At 38.3% G+C, this 16,129-nt stretch overlaps 1 protein-coding gene across 3 annotated transcripts in view; it reads right to left on the bottom strand.

The window, feature by feature from the left end:
* AZI2 (5-azacytidine induced 2) overlaps nt 1–16,129 on the bottom strand; it is a 28,535-nt gene that overhangs the window by 2,571 nt on the left and 9,835 nt on the right. For all 3 annotated transcript variants that reach the window (XM_067470224.1, XM_060781886.2, XM_067470223.1), the window contains 4 exons: nt 15,126–15,225; nt 12,653–12,801; nt 11,106–11,167; nt 1,359–1,480 (listed from right to left, as the gene is read on the bottom strand). In XM_067470224.1, coding sequence (XP_067326325.1) covers nt 1,359–1,480; nt 11,106–11,167; nt 12,653–12,801; nt 15,126–15,225 — 433 coding nt within the window. The remainder of the gene's footprint in view (nt 1–1,358; nt 1,481–11,105; nt 11,168–12,652; nt 12,802–15,125; nt 15,226–16,129) is intronic.

The following is a 16,129-nucleotide window of genomic DNA, read 5'->3' as shown; positions in this document are numbered from 1 at the left end:
CCTTCACTACCTAGCAACACTTCCTCCCAATCTGCTTCTCCTGGAAAAAACAGGAGAAGACAATTTGTGGTCATCAAGCGGTTTTCGTGCTGCAGCTTTCAGTATTTCCCACTATTGGCTAAGTTGAGTAAGATTCATGGGAGCAGCAGTCCATCATCATCTGGAAAGCCAGAATTTTTCTTCAAAAATCAGATCATAGGGAGTTGGGGAGTGGGGGGCATGGAGAGGTTAGTCCTCTGACTTATGTTCCTTATCGCTTCCATTTTGTAAAATACATGCTTCCTGGGTGTGCTATACAGTTTTGTCTTGATTTCACTGGACTCCACATTGTATGGGAAAAGGTCAGTCTATAAACACAGCCCAACAAAAAAATACATGCTTTTTTCTTGGTGTCTTGGTTTTTGGGTCTGTTCCTGGAGTTATCTGAAGTACCAATTCAGAAAACTGCATTGCATAAACTGCATCTGCTCTAGGTTTCTTAGATATGACAGATATGGTCTTATATGACAAATGATAGATAGAACAAGTTCTGTATATAAAAACTACAAATGATAGAGAAAAACCAGTGCCATTTTTGGAATCAGCTGGTCAAATGTGCCTAGAGAGAGACCTAACATTTGAAGCAGCAAAATGTGTGTTGGCCAGTGAAATCAGTCTAGACAACATGGGTGCACACCATATGGGCCTTCAGATATCATTCGATTACAATTCCCATTAGGCCCTTGCAGGGATTCCACATGCCTCTTCTACAGTTTCTGATGGCTAAGAGGTCTAGTTATTTAAGTATTTAAAAAAAAATGGGGAAATTCAGGAGGAAATTTTCAAATTATAAAAAGGAATGATTTTTTGCAAAGTTCTTTCTGTGTAGAAATTTCATTTTGTACAAAATAGCTGTCAGAAACAATATCTCCCAGCAAATTATTATGAAATGTAGGATACATATTATCAGTTGGAGTTTTTGGTTTGTATGCATCTTAAAAGCATTCACTATTTGCAGAGAGAGGCATTTGAAAAATGAAAGATCTTTTGGTGTTTTTTATATGAAGTAGTTGTGGTAAAAGGTCAAATACAACTAAACTTAACACCTCAGCCTCGTACAAATAAGTAACACTTGACTGATGAAAAAAGCCACAAGGGAAGAGAATGCAGCATTAAAAAAACCCACCAGCAACACCTTTATGTGTGAAGTTGACCAGTATGAGACAGAAGTAAAGACAGAAAATGGGGAGCTTGGAACTAGAATAAAAATGGGACTGGTAAGGTTTTGATAAGATAAAATAGCAAGCTGCACTCCAAAATAGTACAACTTAGAGACAATGGCTTATTTGTAAGACCACATTATATAAATCTTGACTTGCCTTTCCTGGTTCCTAATGGTATAAGTTTCAGTTTCTTTAGCATTTCAGCTTGTACTTCAGTCACCAGATGTAGATTAGACATCTCTTTCTTCAATTCCCAGTATGCATGCTGCACATTTACACTGAAAATACATTTAAAAAGTGAAAATTTCAGCAGGCTTTTCAATTTCTGTAATCAGAATATACAGAAAATTTCTCAAATCAAAAACAGTTGATTAGGAGACATTGTAATAAGTTTTGCAGCTCACTATGAAAAATAATCAATTATTTCTAAAGTACTGCAGTGCATTAAAAAGCTCAATTTCTCAAGGTACCAGCAGCATTACTTATCAATGTTCTACAAAAGGGCACATAAACAAAGTAGTACATTAGCTTTTCTTTGTAGTTGGTGGAGCCAAGTTGTCAATTCCAAAGAAAGAATTGAGGGATCATAAGTGTTTAATGCCTGGCTAGATGAGACAAAGTTTCACCTAACCCAGCATACCTCTTCCAGCAGCCAACAGCCAGATATCTTTGAGCACCAGGAATAGACCACACTATTATTATTATTATTATTATTATTATTAACTTTATTTGTACCCCGCTAGCATCTCCCGCAGGACTCGATGCGGCTTACACGGGCCGAAGCCACAAAACACAATACAATAGAAAACATAACACAACAATAAACAAGCAAATAAAACAATTAAGCAAAATAACCACAATGACAATACATCAAGACACTATTAGAACTGGTTCGGCCAGCGCAATGGGGTACAGGGTTAAAAGTGCTGAGATAGCAGGAGGAACGTGGGATTAAGTGCGGTGTGCAGCAACATTAGTTGTGCTAAAGTGCATCTAGGACTTGGGATGGGGATTCCTAATCTGCGAAGGCACATCGGAACACTGATCACTTTTCAGCAGTAGCTGCCTCAACAGCTATAATTTGTAAATACACCACTTATAAGTGGAGCAGGCATGAGCAAACGTTGGCTCTCCAGGTGTTTTGGACTTCAGCTCCCAGAATTCCTAACAGCTGGTAGGCGGTTAGGAATTGTGGGAATTGAGGTCCAAAACACCTGGAGGGTCCAAGTTTGCCCATGACTTGTGTAGAGGCTACACTATTCTTAGTACCAACAACTATCCCTATTTTTTAAAATCATTCCTTAAAACATAAAGGAAACAGCCTTCAATACATCTGCTAGTGCACTTGTTATATAGTCACAGAGAAATGAGCGTGCTATATAAATGTGTATTGTTATTCCCAAATAAAACAGACAAAAAAGAGGAAGAAACCAATATCTAAGTGGTAAGACTTCTAAATGAAATAGTGTTTTAGAGCTACAACATCCAACACATGCTTTGCCACCTAATTTTGCTATCAGTCAGAGAGCCAAATACTTGGGGGCTTCCTATATTTGAAAATTAGACCTTTTTTTTTAAATTATCAAACTGTCCAGTAGCAACCTTCACATGAATGATTGAAGCCACTTGAGAAAAGTATTTTTCTTTTAAATCTAGATGTCAAGGCAGACAAAAATCTATCGTGAAATCAGGTGTCAAGAAAAACTAACAGAGTATTAGGAGTCACCAAAAGAAAAGGTTATGATAATGGAGAGAAGGGTTAGAGAAGGAAGTGACTGGTTCAAGCTTCTGACATCTTAGAGAAACAATCCTGATGGATCAGGGAGACTATTCATACTTCAGAGTTAAACAGCCACCCCTCTGTACCATGTTTGTTCAGCCCCACCAGATACGGCCAAGCTGAATTTCAGTATCCCTCACTATGCTGGCTAAGACTACAGTTCAACAACATTGGAAAGGCCACATAAGCACCAACGGCCACTCTGGGGGCAGAGTGAAGAAGAGGAGCCAGGAAGACACAAGCCCACCGTGTCTCCTGGGTCATCAGTTGGGAGCCCCCCCCCCACCACCACCACCAGCAACAATATAGTAATATATAATACTAATATTGTGGTGTGCTAATAATATATTGTATACACATATAATATTGATAATAATATTATAATGTAATGCAATATACAGTGTTCCCTCGCTATATCGCGGTTCACTTTCCATGGATTTGCTGTTTCACGGGGAAGGAGGAGGTGGAAAAGGAGGAGGAGGGCTTGCTTCCTTTCCAAAGGTTTGGAGTTGTGCAAGCTGAAGGCACTAGAAGATTGTGTGGGGAAGGAGGAGGGGGAAAAGGAGGAGAAGGGCTTGCTTCATTTCCTTCCCCACACAAGCAGGAAAAAAGAGGGGGAAAGGGAGGAGGAGAAGGAGGGCTTTCTTCCTTTCCAAAGGTTTGGAGTTGTGCAAGTTGAAGGCATCAGAAGATTGCGCAGGGAAGGAGGAGGGGGGAAAGGAGGAGGATGGCTTGCTTTCTTTCCTTCCTTTGGGGAAGGAGGAGGGGAGGGGAAAGAGGAGCATCCCTACTTTGCGGATTTTCACTTATCGCAGATGGTCCTGGAACGTAACACACGCGATAAGTGAAGGAATACTGTAATACTAATAATAATATAATAGTTATATATTTTATATTAAATGTAATATTACAGTATAGTGGTAGATTATGATGTAGTAATATATAATACTAATATTGTGCTGTGCTAATATAATATATTATATACACATATAACATTGATAATGTATATTACTACTAATACTACAGTATAGTGGTATAGTACAATATAGTAATTTATAATATTAATATTGTGCTATGCTTATCTATATAAATAAAATGTACTGTTTGTTTATTGGATTAACGTAATTCAAAAACCACTGGGCGAATTGACATGAAATTTGGACACCATACCCCTAACAGACCAACGAGTAACCATCACTCATAAAACCTCCAAAAAGCAGTGGAAAAGACTTAAAACCCCCCAAAAGCTAAACAATGAAAAGCTAAATGACAATACAGAAAAAAGGGAAGGGAGAGGGAGAGAAGGAAGGAAGGAAGGAAGGAAAGAAAGAAAGAAAGAAAGAAAGAAAAGGAAAGAGAGAAGGAAGGATGGTAACAATGAGCGAAGGAAGGAAGGAAGGAAGGAAGGAAGGAAGGAGGTAGAGAAGAAAGGAGAAAAGAGAAGGAAAAGGGAGGGAGGAAAGAAAAGGGTAGAGAAGGAAGGAAGGAGAGAAGGAAAGAAAATAATGGAAGGAAAGGGAGCAAAAGTAGAGAAAGAGAGAAGGAAGGTAGGTCACAGCAACGTGTGGTGGGTACACCTAGTAATATAATGTATGCACATATAACTTGTAAGCTGCTCGGAGTCCCCTTCAGAGTGAAAAGACTGGCATATAAATGTCGTATATAAATAAATAAATCCACTTCTGATATGCATGGTTCAGTCACCAAAACTGCACATGCTCCCCTTGTTCCAGCTACAAAATGTTCAGATTGGAGCCAATAACCCTTTAGGCAAAACAGCAGGTATAACATATGGTGAGAGATCCTTTATTTATACCTTTGCTGCTCCTAAAACTCCTTTCTCCCTCAAGGCAAGAATGCCACTACAAGACCTGATCCAAGCTTACTGAAGCAATGAATATGACTACAGTTCAAAGCCCATATCTACAGGGGATACATTCCATGGGCCCCCATAGATACCTGAAACAGTGGATAAAAACAAAAGCTATATTTTGATTACACTTCAGCCTGAAGAATACCACATAAACACAATGGAAGATTTAGAGAAACCCACTAATACTTCTTGGGTTGGGAGATATTTTTAGGAGTGTGGGTTAGTGATATAATGGATATTGAATCCCTGAATATTAAATCCCTTTATGAGGACAGAAGACTTTCCAACAACTATGTTGCAGCTGTCACTTTTAAACTATACCTGAACAAATGTTAGCAGTACTTGTAATGAGAAAAGAAAACCACAATTAAGGAACATCTAATTTCTGTGAAAATGCAATTTATAACTATCAGAATACTTCAAAGAACAAGATGCACTCTCATCTTGCTCAATAAATGAGATATGTTGTTCTCATTTATTCAGACTATCAAAGGCTGAGGTCTAGGAGAAAGAATCCTATTATGCTGATGATACTTAGCATAAATCTTAATCAGTTACCATGTAACAACTCAACTGCTTCATAAACCACAAGTGTTCCAAAAATGGACTGAATGTGACTTTTCCACAAGATTTCCATCATTTTTGGGTCTCCAAAACCATACACACAGCAAATTATAGAGATTTCCCTACATTACTGAAAATGTTTTCATTAGCTCTGGGGAGGTAAAGTGATGGAATCTCTGGAACAAAGATCTATTTCCGTTACCGATATGTATCTTCATCACTTCAGTAATGACAATACAGAGAAAGATAATAAGAGGGCAGCAGGTAAAAATACTAGTTTGTACAGCAGCAAATATACCTTCAGCTACAAAATCCAGATACCAAAGTGGTATTCCGTGCATACGATTTCTAGTGAATTCCACCTATCTAAAATCATGTTAGCCTAAAGGCTTTCCTAAAACTGAAGGCTCAAAACTAGAAGTTTAGATTATTCTCATCTCCCTTACTCTTTCGATCTGTTCGCACGCTAGCCGCCCTGAATGCCAGCTACCACTATCTGATGAACTTGTCATATTAAATACTGGATATTTTTTAATCATTATCAAACAACAATTAAGCCAGTTATTGTCTAACTTGGCAGCAAGCACTATGAACAAATCACTTTTCTTAATGCTGGATTTAGCTTGGATATATTTAATGCATTGTAGGTCCCCACTTATTCAAGAGCCAAATTTTATCATCTATATATATAAAAATGCTCTGTGCATAATGAGTACCTTAAAAACAAAAGAAACAATGAATGAAATCACACCAAATTTGGCAACAAAATGTCTCACAACACAAGGAGTGACCATCACTCAAAAATTATGATTTTGTCATTTGGGAGTTGTAGTTGCTGGGATTTATAGTTCACCTACAATCAAAGAGCATTCTGAACTCCACCAAAGATTGAATTGAAACAAACTTGGCACACGGAACTCCCATGACCAACAGAAAATACTGGAAGGGTTTGGTGGGCATGGATCTTGAGTTTGGGAGTTGTAGTTCACCTACATCCAGAGAGCACTGTGGACTCAAACAATGATGGATCTGGACCAAACTTGGCACAAATACTCAATACGCCCAAATATGAACACAGATGGAGTTTGGGAGAAATAAACCTTGACATTTGGGATTTGTAGTCACTGGGATTCACAGTTTACCTACAATCAAAGAGCATTCTGAACCCCACAAACAACAGCTTCCCACACAGAACCCCACGACCAACAGAAAATACTTGAGGCTATCCAGTCCAACTCTTTTCACCAGGGCAAGAAAACGTAATCAAAGTCCTCCTGACAAAGAGCCATCCAGCCAGAGATAGATAGATAGATATGATTCACACACAGATATAGTGTTATAGATTTGAAAGGGAGCCCTAAAGAAGGACAATTATATGTTGCATGTTCCAGGGTGGGCAAACCAGACACTCTCTACATCAACACTGACAAAGAAACGGCAATAAATAATGTTTACCCACAAGCAAAAATAAATTGCATATATTAGAAACCAAGACTTTCTCATTACTTTATTTTCCAGAACAACAGACTGGGCCACAGCAACGTGTGGCAAGGGACAGCTAGTTCATTATAATCACAAAGAGTTTAGTCTTTTGAGATACAGACTTTTGGTTTGAGGTGTATGCATTAAACTTCATTGAAATAAAATCTTAAACTTTTAGAAAATTCAGAAGATCTGCAAAAATAACTCTAGCGAGATGATGAGGTTACCAATATAACCAGAAAGCACCACAAAAATGCCAAGATTTTTCTCTAATAAACAGCTTCTTTTAATTTTATAACTGCATTCCTTTAAGACTGATTTTCTAGTATTATTTCATTTTCCTCAGATGCACAATAGTTGATGAGTAGGAAAAGACTTGTAACTACGCTACACTTCTGGCAGTAATAAAAATAATGTAGAAAATCCATACCACAAATTTTGTAAATCAGGTTAAAATAATATTCAATCACCACTACATTTGGAACTTAACTGTTTTGAAGTAAAAAAAAAATACACACACATATTTGATCAAAGAAATGCCATGTGTCATTGACAAGTGACAACTATTTCACAAGGATATCAGGTAAATGAATCCTGACAGTCAAATTAAATCAAAGGTTACTTGCCGCAACAAACATTTCAAAGAACTTTCTTTGGGTGTCAAAAGAGCTGTGGACTTGTTTTCACAGGCAAAGTGTGTATGTGCTAATTTGCATACCCAAGAAATGCTTCTTGAAAACAAAACTCTCCCGAATACAGTGCGACTCCCAGCAATGCTCACCAAATAGCTACCATAATACTGCTTTGGAAAAATAGAAACTTTAACCAAATAATTAAAATGAATAGCTGTGATTAAAGTGTATGTGTATAAATTATTAACACATATGGAGTCTATATACTCAGATTTTCTTCCATCCTCCTTATTTTTTGATGTAACCCACAAAGTAATAATAAAATGACCTCTTCCAATCAGGTCTTACTTCTCCCTCATGTGGAAAACAAGAAAAATGCATTTTTGAAGAGTGGAAATATCAGTAAGTATGCCTTAATGTATTTTCTTAGTATGTGGAATTTGAAAGCTTAACTACACAACATCACATAAGCAGGACTTTGAAAGATAGGTCACTGGTTAACATGTAAATCCAACCTCTATACTTCTCGGAGCATTGCTTGTTTTAGATGCCTTGACTCTCTTCTTTGTGTACCACCTTACAAAGCAATAACTAAAATCCTTATCCCATGATGATGACAACATCAACTGTAAGCTTCATAAATACAAACTTGTCCATTTAAAGTATGATAAAGACAAACTTCCTACTTCTCAAAAACCACATGAATTCTCACATAGTTTTGGGAAGACATCTCCCAAAGAGTTATTTCTTAGATAGTGTTAATATATTGTAAGAGAATCAAAGAAATCAATGACTGAAACCTTCAAATAATCAGAAACTTCACCACATAACGTCTATAAACATATGTAGGATGTGAAGAAAAGGAAGGGCATTAGCAATGGCTACTGGATCCATTTCTACAGTTTTCATTCTATTACAAGCAGTTCTTGAGTTAGAAACATCCAACTTACAAACAACTTCTTGTTACAAATGGGGTTGAGACAACAGGAAGTGAGAAAAAATCTACTCCTAAGAAGGAAAGTCACTCCTGGAAAAGCTATCATGGGAAAAAGTGTCTCCACTGAAGCTTTATCACAAATCCTTGTTTCCACAACAAATCAAAATTTTCAAAATCCAATTGTCACAGGGACAGAAAGTGAGGTGACATCTTCTGAACAGGGGCACAGACAGTAAAAGAAATATTACAGGGGTTTTAACGCTTCCCTATGCTAGCCCCCGGTGGCGCCCCCAGTAGCACAGTGAATTAAGCCGCTGAGCTGCTGAACTTGTTGACCAAAAAGTTGCAGGTTCAAATCTGGGAAGCGGCGTGAGCTTCCGCTGTCAGCCCCAGCTTCTGCCAACCTAGCAGTTCGAAAACATGCAAATGTGAGTAGATTAATCTGGTGGGAAGGTAACGGCGCTCCATGCAGTCATGCCGGCCATGACCTTGGAGGTGTCTATGATCAACACCAGCTTTTCGTCTTAGAAATGGAGATGAGCACCACACCCCAGAGTTAGACATGACTGGACTTAATGTCAAGGGAAAGCCTTTACCTTTACTATGCTAGCCAAAACTATCTCTCTCTCTCTCTCTCTCTCTCTCTCTCTATATATATATATATGGGTGAGTGAACACTCAAAAATTTAACTCTTCTATCTTACATACAAATTCATCTTAAGAACAAGCCTACAAACCGTATCTTGTTCATAACCTAGGGACTGCCTTTGTTAGACTTGATAATATACTTTAATAACCATAACCTCTTGGCTTCAAAGTTTGTGTCACAGTTCATTATCTATATACAAAATATTTTACACCATACCACCTTATTGTAATGTATTTCAACCCCAAAATGACAGCAATAACTCAGATCTACACTTACACATACATAAAAGCCCACTAAAATCAACAGAATGTACATAAGCCATATTGATTTCAATTATTTCATCTAAGTCCAATTCCATCTGGATCCAACCCAGAATATCAACAGAACATTAGACATCACACAGTAGGTATTCACAAAATAAATAACCAACAGCTGTAAGCACAAAACAAATCCGTCTACTCCAAACTGTTTGCTTCTACGATAAAAAATTATTTTCACTAATCACCAAAAAAACTGTCTGGCTGAAAGTGAGAGAAGCATCCCAAGAGTATGATTTCACAGCATTGGTATAACCATTGAAAAGGGCCTTGTCTAGTATAACTACCCACTGTGCTCCTGATTGAAACAGAACAAACAGGAAGGCTTCTCAATGCCTATATGTGGCATAAGTCAGTATTTGAGATTACTATTAATTTTTGCCCAAATACTTCAGCCATAAAGGTTCTGCTCCCAATCTGTGGGTCCTTACATGTTAAGTAACTACAATTCCTAAATCCTTTACGACTGGTCATACAGGCTGGTGTTTCTGAGAGCTGAAATCCAACAACTTTTGGGAAACCAAGGATTGGAATCAAGGCTTTAAGGTTTAAATTCCACATTCAGGGTTGGACCCAGAAAGCAACAACAATGAGATAACCAATAAGGTTACCTCAGATCAAAATTACATGTTCCATAGAATGTCTTAAAGATGCATTTTGGGCCAGTTGTCAAGGCTGAATATTCGTCCTGTACAGCCACACACTAAAACATCATATATGGTGCCCTGAATGACACTAAGGAATGGCTAGCTGTGGTTAGGTCTGTCACAACTTTGTTCTGAATCAAACCAGTCTTCTTTGGAGTGAACAAATACAGGTTGGATGACTTACAGAAACTGACTGTACTGTACTGACTGTACTTCCCGTATCTTGGGAAGTCTGACTTGGCCACGGTGGTACACGCTTTGGTCACATCCCGCCTCGACTACTGCAACGCTCTCTACGTGGGGCTGCCCTTGAAAACGGCCCGGAAGCTCCAGCTAGTCCAGCGCGCGGCAGCCATGTTGTTAACAGGAGCAGGGCGTAGGGAGCACACAACGCCCCTGCTGTCCCAGCTCCACTGGCTGCCGATTTGCTACCGGGCCCAATTTAAGGTGCTGGTACTATCCTACAAAGCCCTAAACGGTTCCGGCCCAAAATACCTTGCAGACCGCATCTTGGCCTACGAGCCCACGAGGACCTTGAGATCATCCGGGGAGGCCCTTCTCTCGATCCCGTCTGCCTCACAGGCACGCCTGGCGGGGACGAGAGAGCGGGCCTTCTCGGTGGTGGCCCCCCGGCTGTGGAACGCCCTCCCTGCTGAAGTTAGACAGGCGCCCTCCCTTATGGCCTTTCGTAAGAGCCTGAAAACATGGCTCTTCGAGTTGGCCTTTAACTGAGTGCTATATCTTGGCAATGATGACCGGAATGGACCACGACTATGAGACTGACTATGACCCATGATATGACGAAGCGGATTTTTAGTATAAGTATATGTCAAGTAGTAGTAGCATGTTATGTATTGTTCTGATTACTGTAAATTGTCTTTTCTATGTTGTTGTTCACCGCCACGAGTCGCCCCCTGGGCTGAGAGTGGCGGTAAATAAGTGCAAGTAATAAATAAATAAATAAATAAATAAATAAAATAGTTTTATAACAAATATTAAAGGAATTCCAGGGGTCATCATACCTATGAATATCCTGCTGCTGGGAAAACTCTCCATTTATTAAAGTTCCTTCCTGGGTTTCAGCCTGAAAAGAAATAAGATTTAATTACTGGCTTTTTCAAAATTATTATATTTATTTAGCAGCTAGTGGCTATAACATCTTTCCATTTACATTCTCTAGCATTGCTATAAACCAGCCTACCATTGTACCAGAAACATTGCACCACTGTACCAGAAACATGAACCTCAGGATTTAAATATTAGCTTTAATTTAATTAAGCTGATTCTAGATAACTCACTTGAGACATGACATATTTTACAAATGAGAGTTTAACAGAAACATAATAGCATGACTATTTAACAACACAAATAACAAAACAGTAACAAAATATTGTGTTACTGCAACATGTACACGAATTACCTAACTGCTACAAATTATTAGCTTTGTAAATCTGAAGCAGCAGATTGATAAAGATCCCAATTCCCCCTACAAGTAACAAGGTAACCTTCATTTTCAAGTTAAAGGTTTGCTTTTAGCACCATCTAGTGGCCTTACCTCAAATCTGCAATTTAGGCTGAGTCTACCCTGCCATATAATGCAGTTTAAAACTGTATTATTTGGGTAGTGTAGAGCTATATAATGTGGTTTAACTGTGCTGTACAAACTGCATTATATGGCATTGTAGATCCAGCCTCAGTTTCTGCTACTTGAAAAACACAAACCAAGCTAAGTTGTATCTTCTAGTAACCAAAACAGTGCTAACAGTAATCAGCTCAGAAAAATCAGCTCAGAAGAATTAGAAAGAACAAAATTGTTTCAAAAATTGCTGAAATTATATAGAAATTATATTATTTGTATACTGAGTGGCATACAAACATGTTTCAAAATGGCATGACATTGTCAAGCAAAGGACCACAGTTCTAACATCTTCTTGTAAATTATTAGACTTTCATTAATAAAAGACATTGCCACAAATTCTATTCTGTACCTTTTGCCAAACTGCTAATTCTTTATTCCCTGACTAAGGATTTGACATCAACTACGTGTCCAGCTTCAAGCAACATCTGCTAATGCAAACATTTATCTGGTCAAGAATGTCATGAGGACTACCATCAAAAGCCTTGCTAAAGTTGCTGAACGGGCAGACAAGCATATGCACTGTAGTCTTTTCATAGAGCTCACAAGCTTTTTTCATGTCAGGAGTGACTTTGAGAAACTGCAAGTTGCTGTCTGCAAGGACATTGCTCAGGGGACACCTGGATGTTTTATATTTTACCATCCTTGTGGGAGGCTTCTCTCATGTCCCCACAAGGGGAGCTGGAGCTGACAGAGGAAGCTTATCCGCACTCTCCCTGGACTCATATTCCCGACCTGTCGGTCTTCAGTCCTGCTGGCACAAGGGTTTAACCCATTGCGCCAGGGGCTCCATAAGCTAAGGTTGATTTATCCACATTTCCCATGCAGGCTAGTATCTTATTCTCAGACAAGAGAAGATCCACAAATTACTAGACTGTGGAGCTCCCAACATTAAATTTTAGAAATTAATGCACCTTCGTAATACAATACTACCTTCTGTAAAGATTGTTGTAGCTCTTTTCTAAGAGTGTTGCATTCTTCTCTCATACTCTCCAAATCTTTCTCCAAACTATGCACCTTCAGGGCATTATTTAGTTTGTCTATTTCCCAGTCAGATGGGTTTGAACTCAAACTCTTCAGCACTGCCAAGAAATAAGGTAAACTCTATCAGAACTTAAGTTTTCATTTGATTTTCAGAACTCTGTATAAGCAGTTTCCCTATTATATAAAAAACCTACACCATTAACAACCAACATATGACAATGGTTATTTTAGACTAATAAACTTGATTCTACAAATGCTGATTTACTAAAACTGACCCCTAGAATCTTTCATTAATCAAAGTGTATAATTTTAAATGGAAAATTTACATCACACTTCTAGAAGAACACATTACGTATTTCTAATAATATATAGTTTGACAGCTATATCCACAGGGAAAATGTTTCTGAACTTACTTTGAAAGCAGAAACCATGGATAACAATGAACCCTATTGAATCCTGGGTATCCAGAGATTTCGGATACATACAATGTTTCTTTTTGTATCAGTTTCATACAAAACTTGCTACATGACTTTTATTTTAAATCAAATGGATCTATTGGATTTATCCCCTTATAATTTTGTTGAAGATTGCAATAAAATTCACCCATTTTCCTAGAGACATTTCTGGCACCATTACTTTATGTGTATAACTCTTCCCATGATAATTTAGCTTTTAGAAGTATTTTCTATGTACAGGCAGTACCCAAATTACTAGCAAAATAGGCACTGTAGGTTAGTAGTTAAGCTGAATTTGTATGTATGTCAGAGCAGGTGCATTTTTAAAGTGCAACTCCTGCCAGACACACATACACATATGCTTTAAATAGCATAGGGAAGGGTTAACATCCCTGTGGTGTTTGTTTTGCTGTCTGTGTTCAGAAGATTTCACATCACTTTCTGTGAGAACTGGATTTTGCAAAATTTGGCTTGTTCTGGAAACAAGGATTGGTGAAAAAGCTTCAGTGGACACCCTTTTCCTCTTTCAGGAGTGAATTTCCCTTCTGAGGGGCAGATTTCTCTCACCCCCGTTCTTAACTATGGGTAGTTTCTAAGTTGGATGTTTGTAACTTGGGGACTGCATGTGCTTGCTGTCAGTTTCTATGTCTTTGAAAGTAAACCAGAGGAAGGATCATGTATCATGACTAAATATTTTGACACAATTAGCACCTTCTGGTACATAATACCTCTTCAGATATTTAGGAAAGTCCCTTCTACAATGACCTCTTAAAACCTTGACAGACCTCTGGGTATACTTTAACAAGTCTGAAAAACAGTTTGAATGTGAAATGACTTAATTCTTTTGCAAGGGAACATCATATACTAGTTTACTTCAGTCTATGAAGGTGTCCAGAGCACTGTTTGATCCAATATTAATGGAAACTAGGATGAGGGCTAGAATATTCAGCTAAGATTCTGATAATATTCACCAGTTCCATAATGCCATAACAGATTATTTGGAAGACTGTTAACATGTGCTATGCCAGGGATATTCAAACTTGTAAGTAGAGGGCTAGGTCATAGTCCCTCAGACTGTTGAGGGTCCAGACTACAGTTTTAAAAAATGAATTTCTTTGCATACTGTACATATTTTATTTGTAGTGCAAAAAACTCCATGTAAGAACAATACAATATTTAAAATAAAGAACAATTTTTATCAACATATACTTACCAGTATTTCAGTGAGAAGTGTGAGCCTGCTTTTGGTTGATGAGATAGTTAAGTTAATTGGGATTGTTGCTGTTGTGTGCATTGAAGTCATTTCAGTTTTAGGAAGATCCTCAATCTAATGTTTAGGGCCGGGGCTGGGTAAATGAACTTGGAGGGCTCTATCTAGCCTGTGGGCCTTAGTTTGGAGACTCCTGCTCCATGCCTTTGGAAACTGCAGAGAAACCCCAGCAGGTCCAAAAAACTGCAGCCAGGTTTCAGATTGGGGCAGGCTTTTGAAAAAAAAATTCCATACACTTCTTTACTGACAGCATTTGCTTTAAAATCTGATGCTTTAATGTTTTGTTTTCATATCTAATTTAATTTTTCAGATACAATTTGAACTTTCTGCAGACTGTCCTGTTAATCATTGAAAGATAATGTAATGTTGCCCTAAACTGAAAGCTAGAGAAATTTATTATTACAAAGTATTCCCCACAAATGTATATAAAAGTATGCCTAGAAGTAGAGACAATCTCTCTTCTCCAAATACAGTATCATGGCTTGTGAAGGAAATGTTGGTAATACAGTCACAGCAACAGTAATGACACCAATAAATATTAAGAGCCACTGCACTGTGTTTTTTAATAGGACACCATTGCAGTAAGCTATGTAGAAACCAAACTAGAAGAGGAAAAAGAGACAGTAAGTGACAATGTTTTGAATGTGCAGCCCTGTAGTCAAGCACATACATTTATACTTTGATCAACAACGCATACCTCGTTCAGTTTCCACTTCTGCTCTTAGCTGCAGCAGTTCGATTTCTTTAGATTGCAACTGCTCATTCATGTTTTGCAAAGATTCAGAATTTTCTTTTATCTATTTGAGGGAGGGACATACTGTCAGGATATTTTCTATCCAAATTGTAATTGTTAATAATAAAGTCAACACACACTGAAATACTGGGGGACAAATGCCAACTAGCTTTTCATGGAGAGTGACAGCGCTATCAGAGATTTAGGGTGCACCTACATTGTAGAGGTCATGCAGTCTGACACTACTTTAACTCTGTGCAGTTTTACAAGCGCTTTACTTCTCTGCCAAAGAGTGCTGATGCTTAGACAAATAACATCTCACCACCAAGCCAAATTTACCTGAGGCAGCTAGTGAACGTTTCTAGTGTAATCACTAGCTTTTTGTAAGTAATTTGTTCCCTACCTTCCAAACAGTCTGCACCATGCTAGCAGATTTCTTTAAACATACATTTGGACACTTGCACTACTTATTTCCATGCATTTTCAACCTCTGTGTAAAACCTAACCTTATTCTCTCTAATAGTAAACACAAGATGTATTGCCAACAGGACTGGAGCCAAAATGGGCCACTGAGAAATAAGAGGGAAGTATTTATATGCATGGGTGAATCCCGAGATTTGCAAATGTACAAAACATTAAAGGGGTGGAGTGTGACAAACTGCAGCCAAACAAGGCAGGGCAGCCTTAGTGACCTCTAGAGACAACAGTGTTGAGAATCAGCTGGAAAAGACAAACTAAAAGCTGGGGAAATGGAAGAGGGAGAGTGACTTGGCCAGTCTGAATACCTTACAGCAATGCTATCAAAGTGGTGGATCCGTGCCAGTTCATAACACCTTTCCAGGAAACTAACTGAATATGACAATAATACATCATGAATACAGTACTTGTCTCTGGCACAGTGAGGAAAACAACTGTGGTGCATTACATCAAAAAGTATGACAAGCTGATAATATCCTTAGAAAGGCAAG

Source organism: Anolis sagrei, chromosome 6, assembly GCF_037176765.1.
Source record: "Anolis sagrei isolate rAnoSag1 chromosome 6, rAnoSag1.mat, whole genome shotgun sequence".
NCBI classification, from domain to species: Eukaryota; Metazoa; Chordata; class Lepidosauria; order Squamata; family Dactyloidae; genus Anolis; species Anolis sagrei.
The sequence above is the reverse complement of the archived record's forward strand: the minus strand, read 5'-3'. Positions and strand labels throughout refer to the sequence as shown.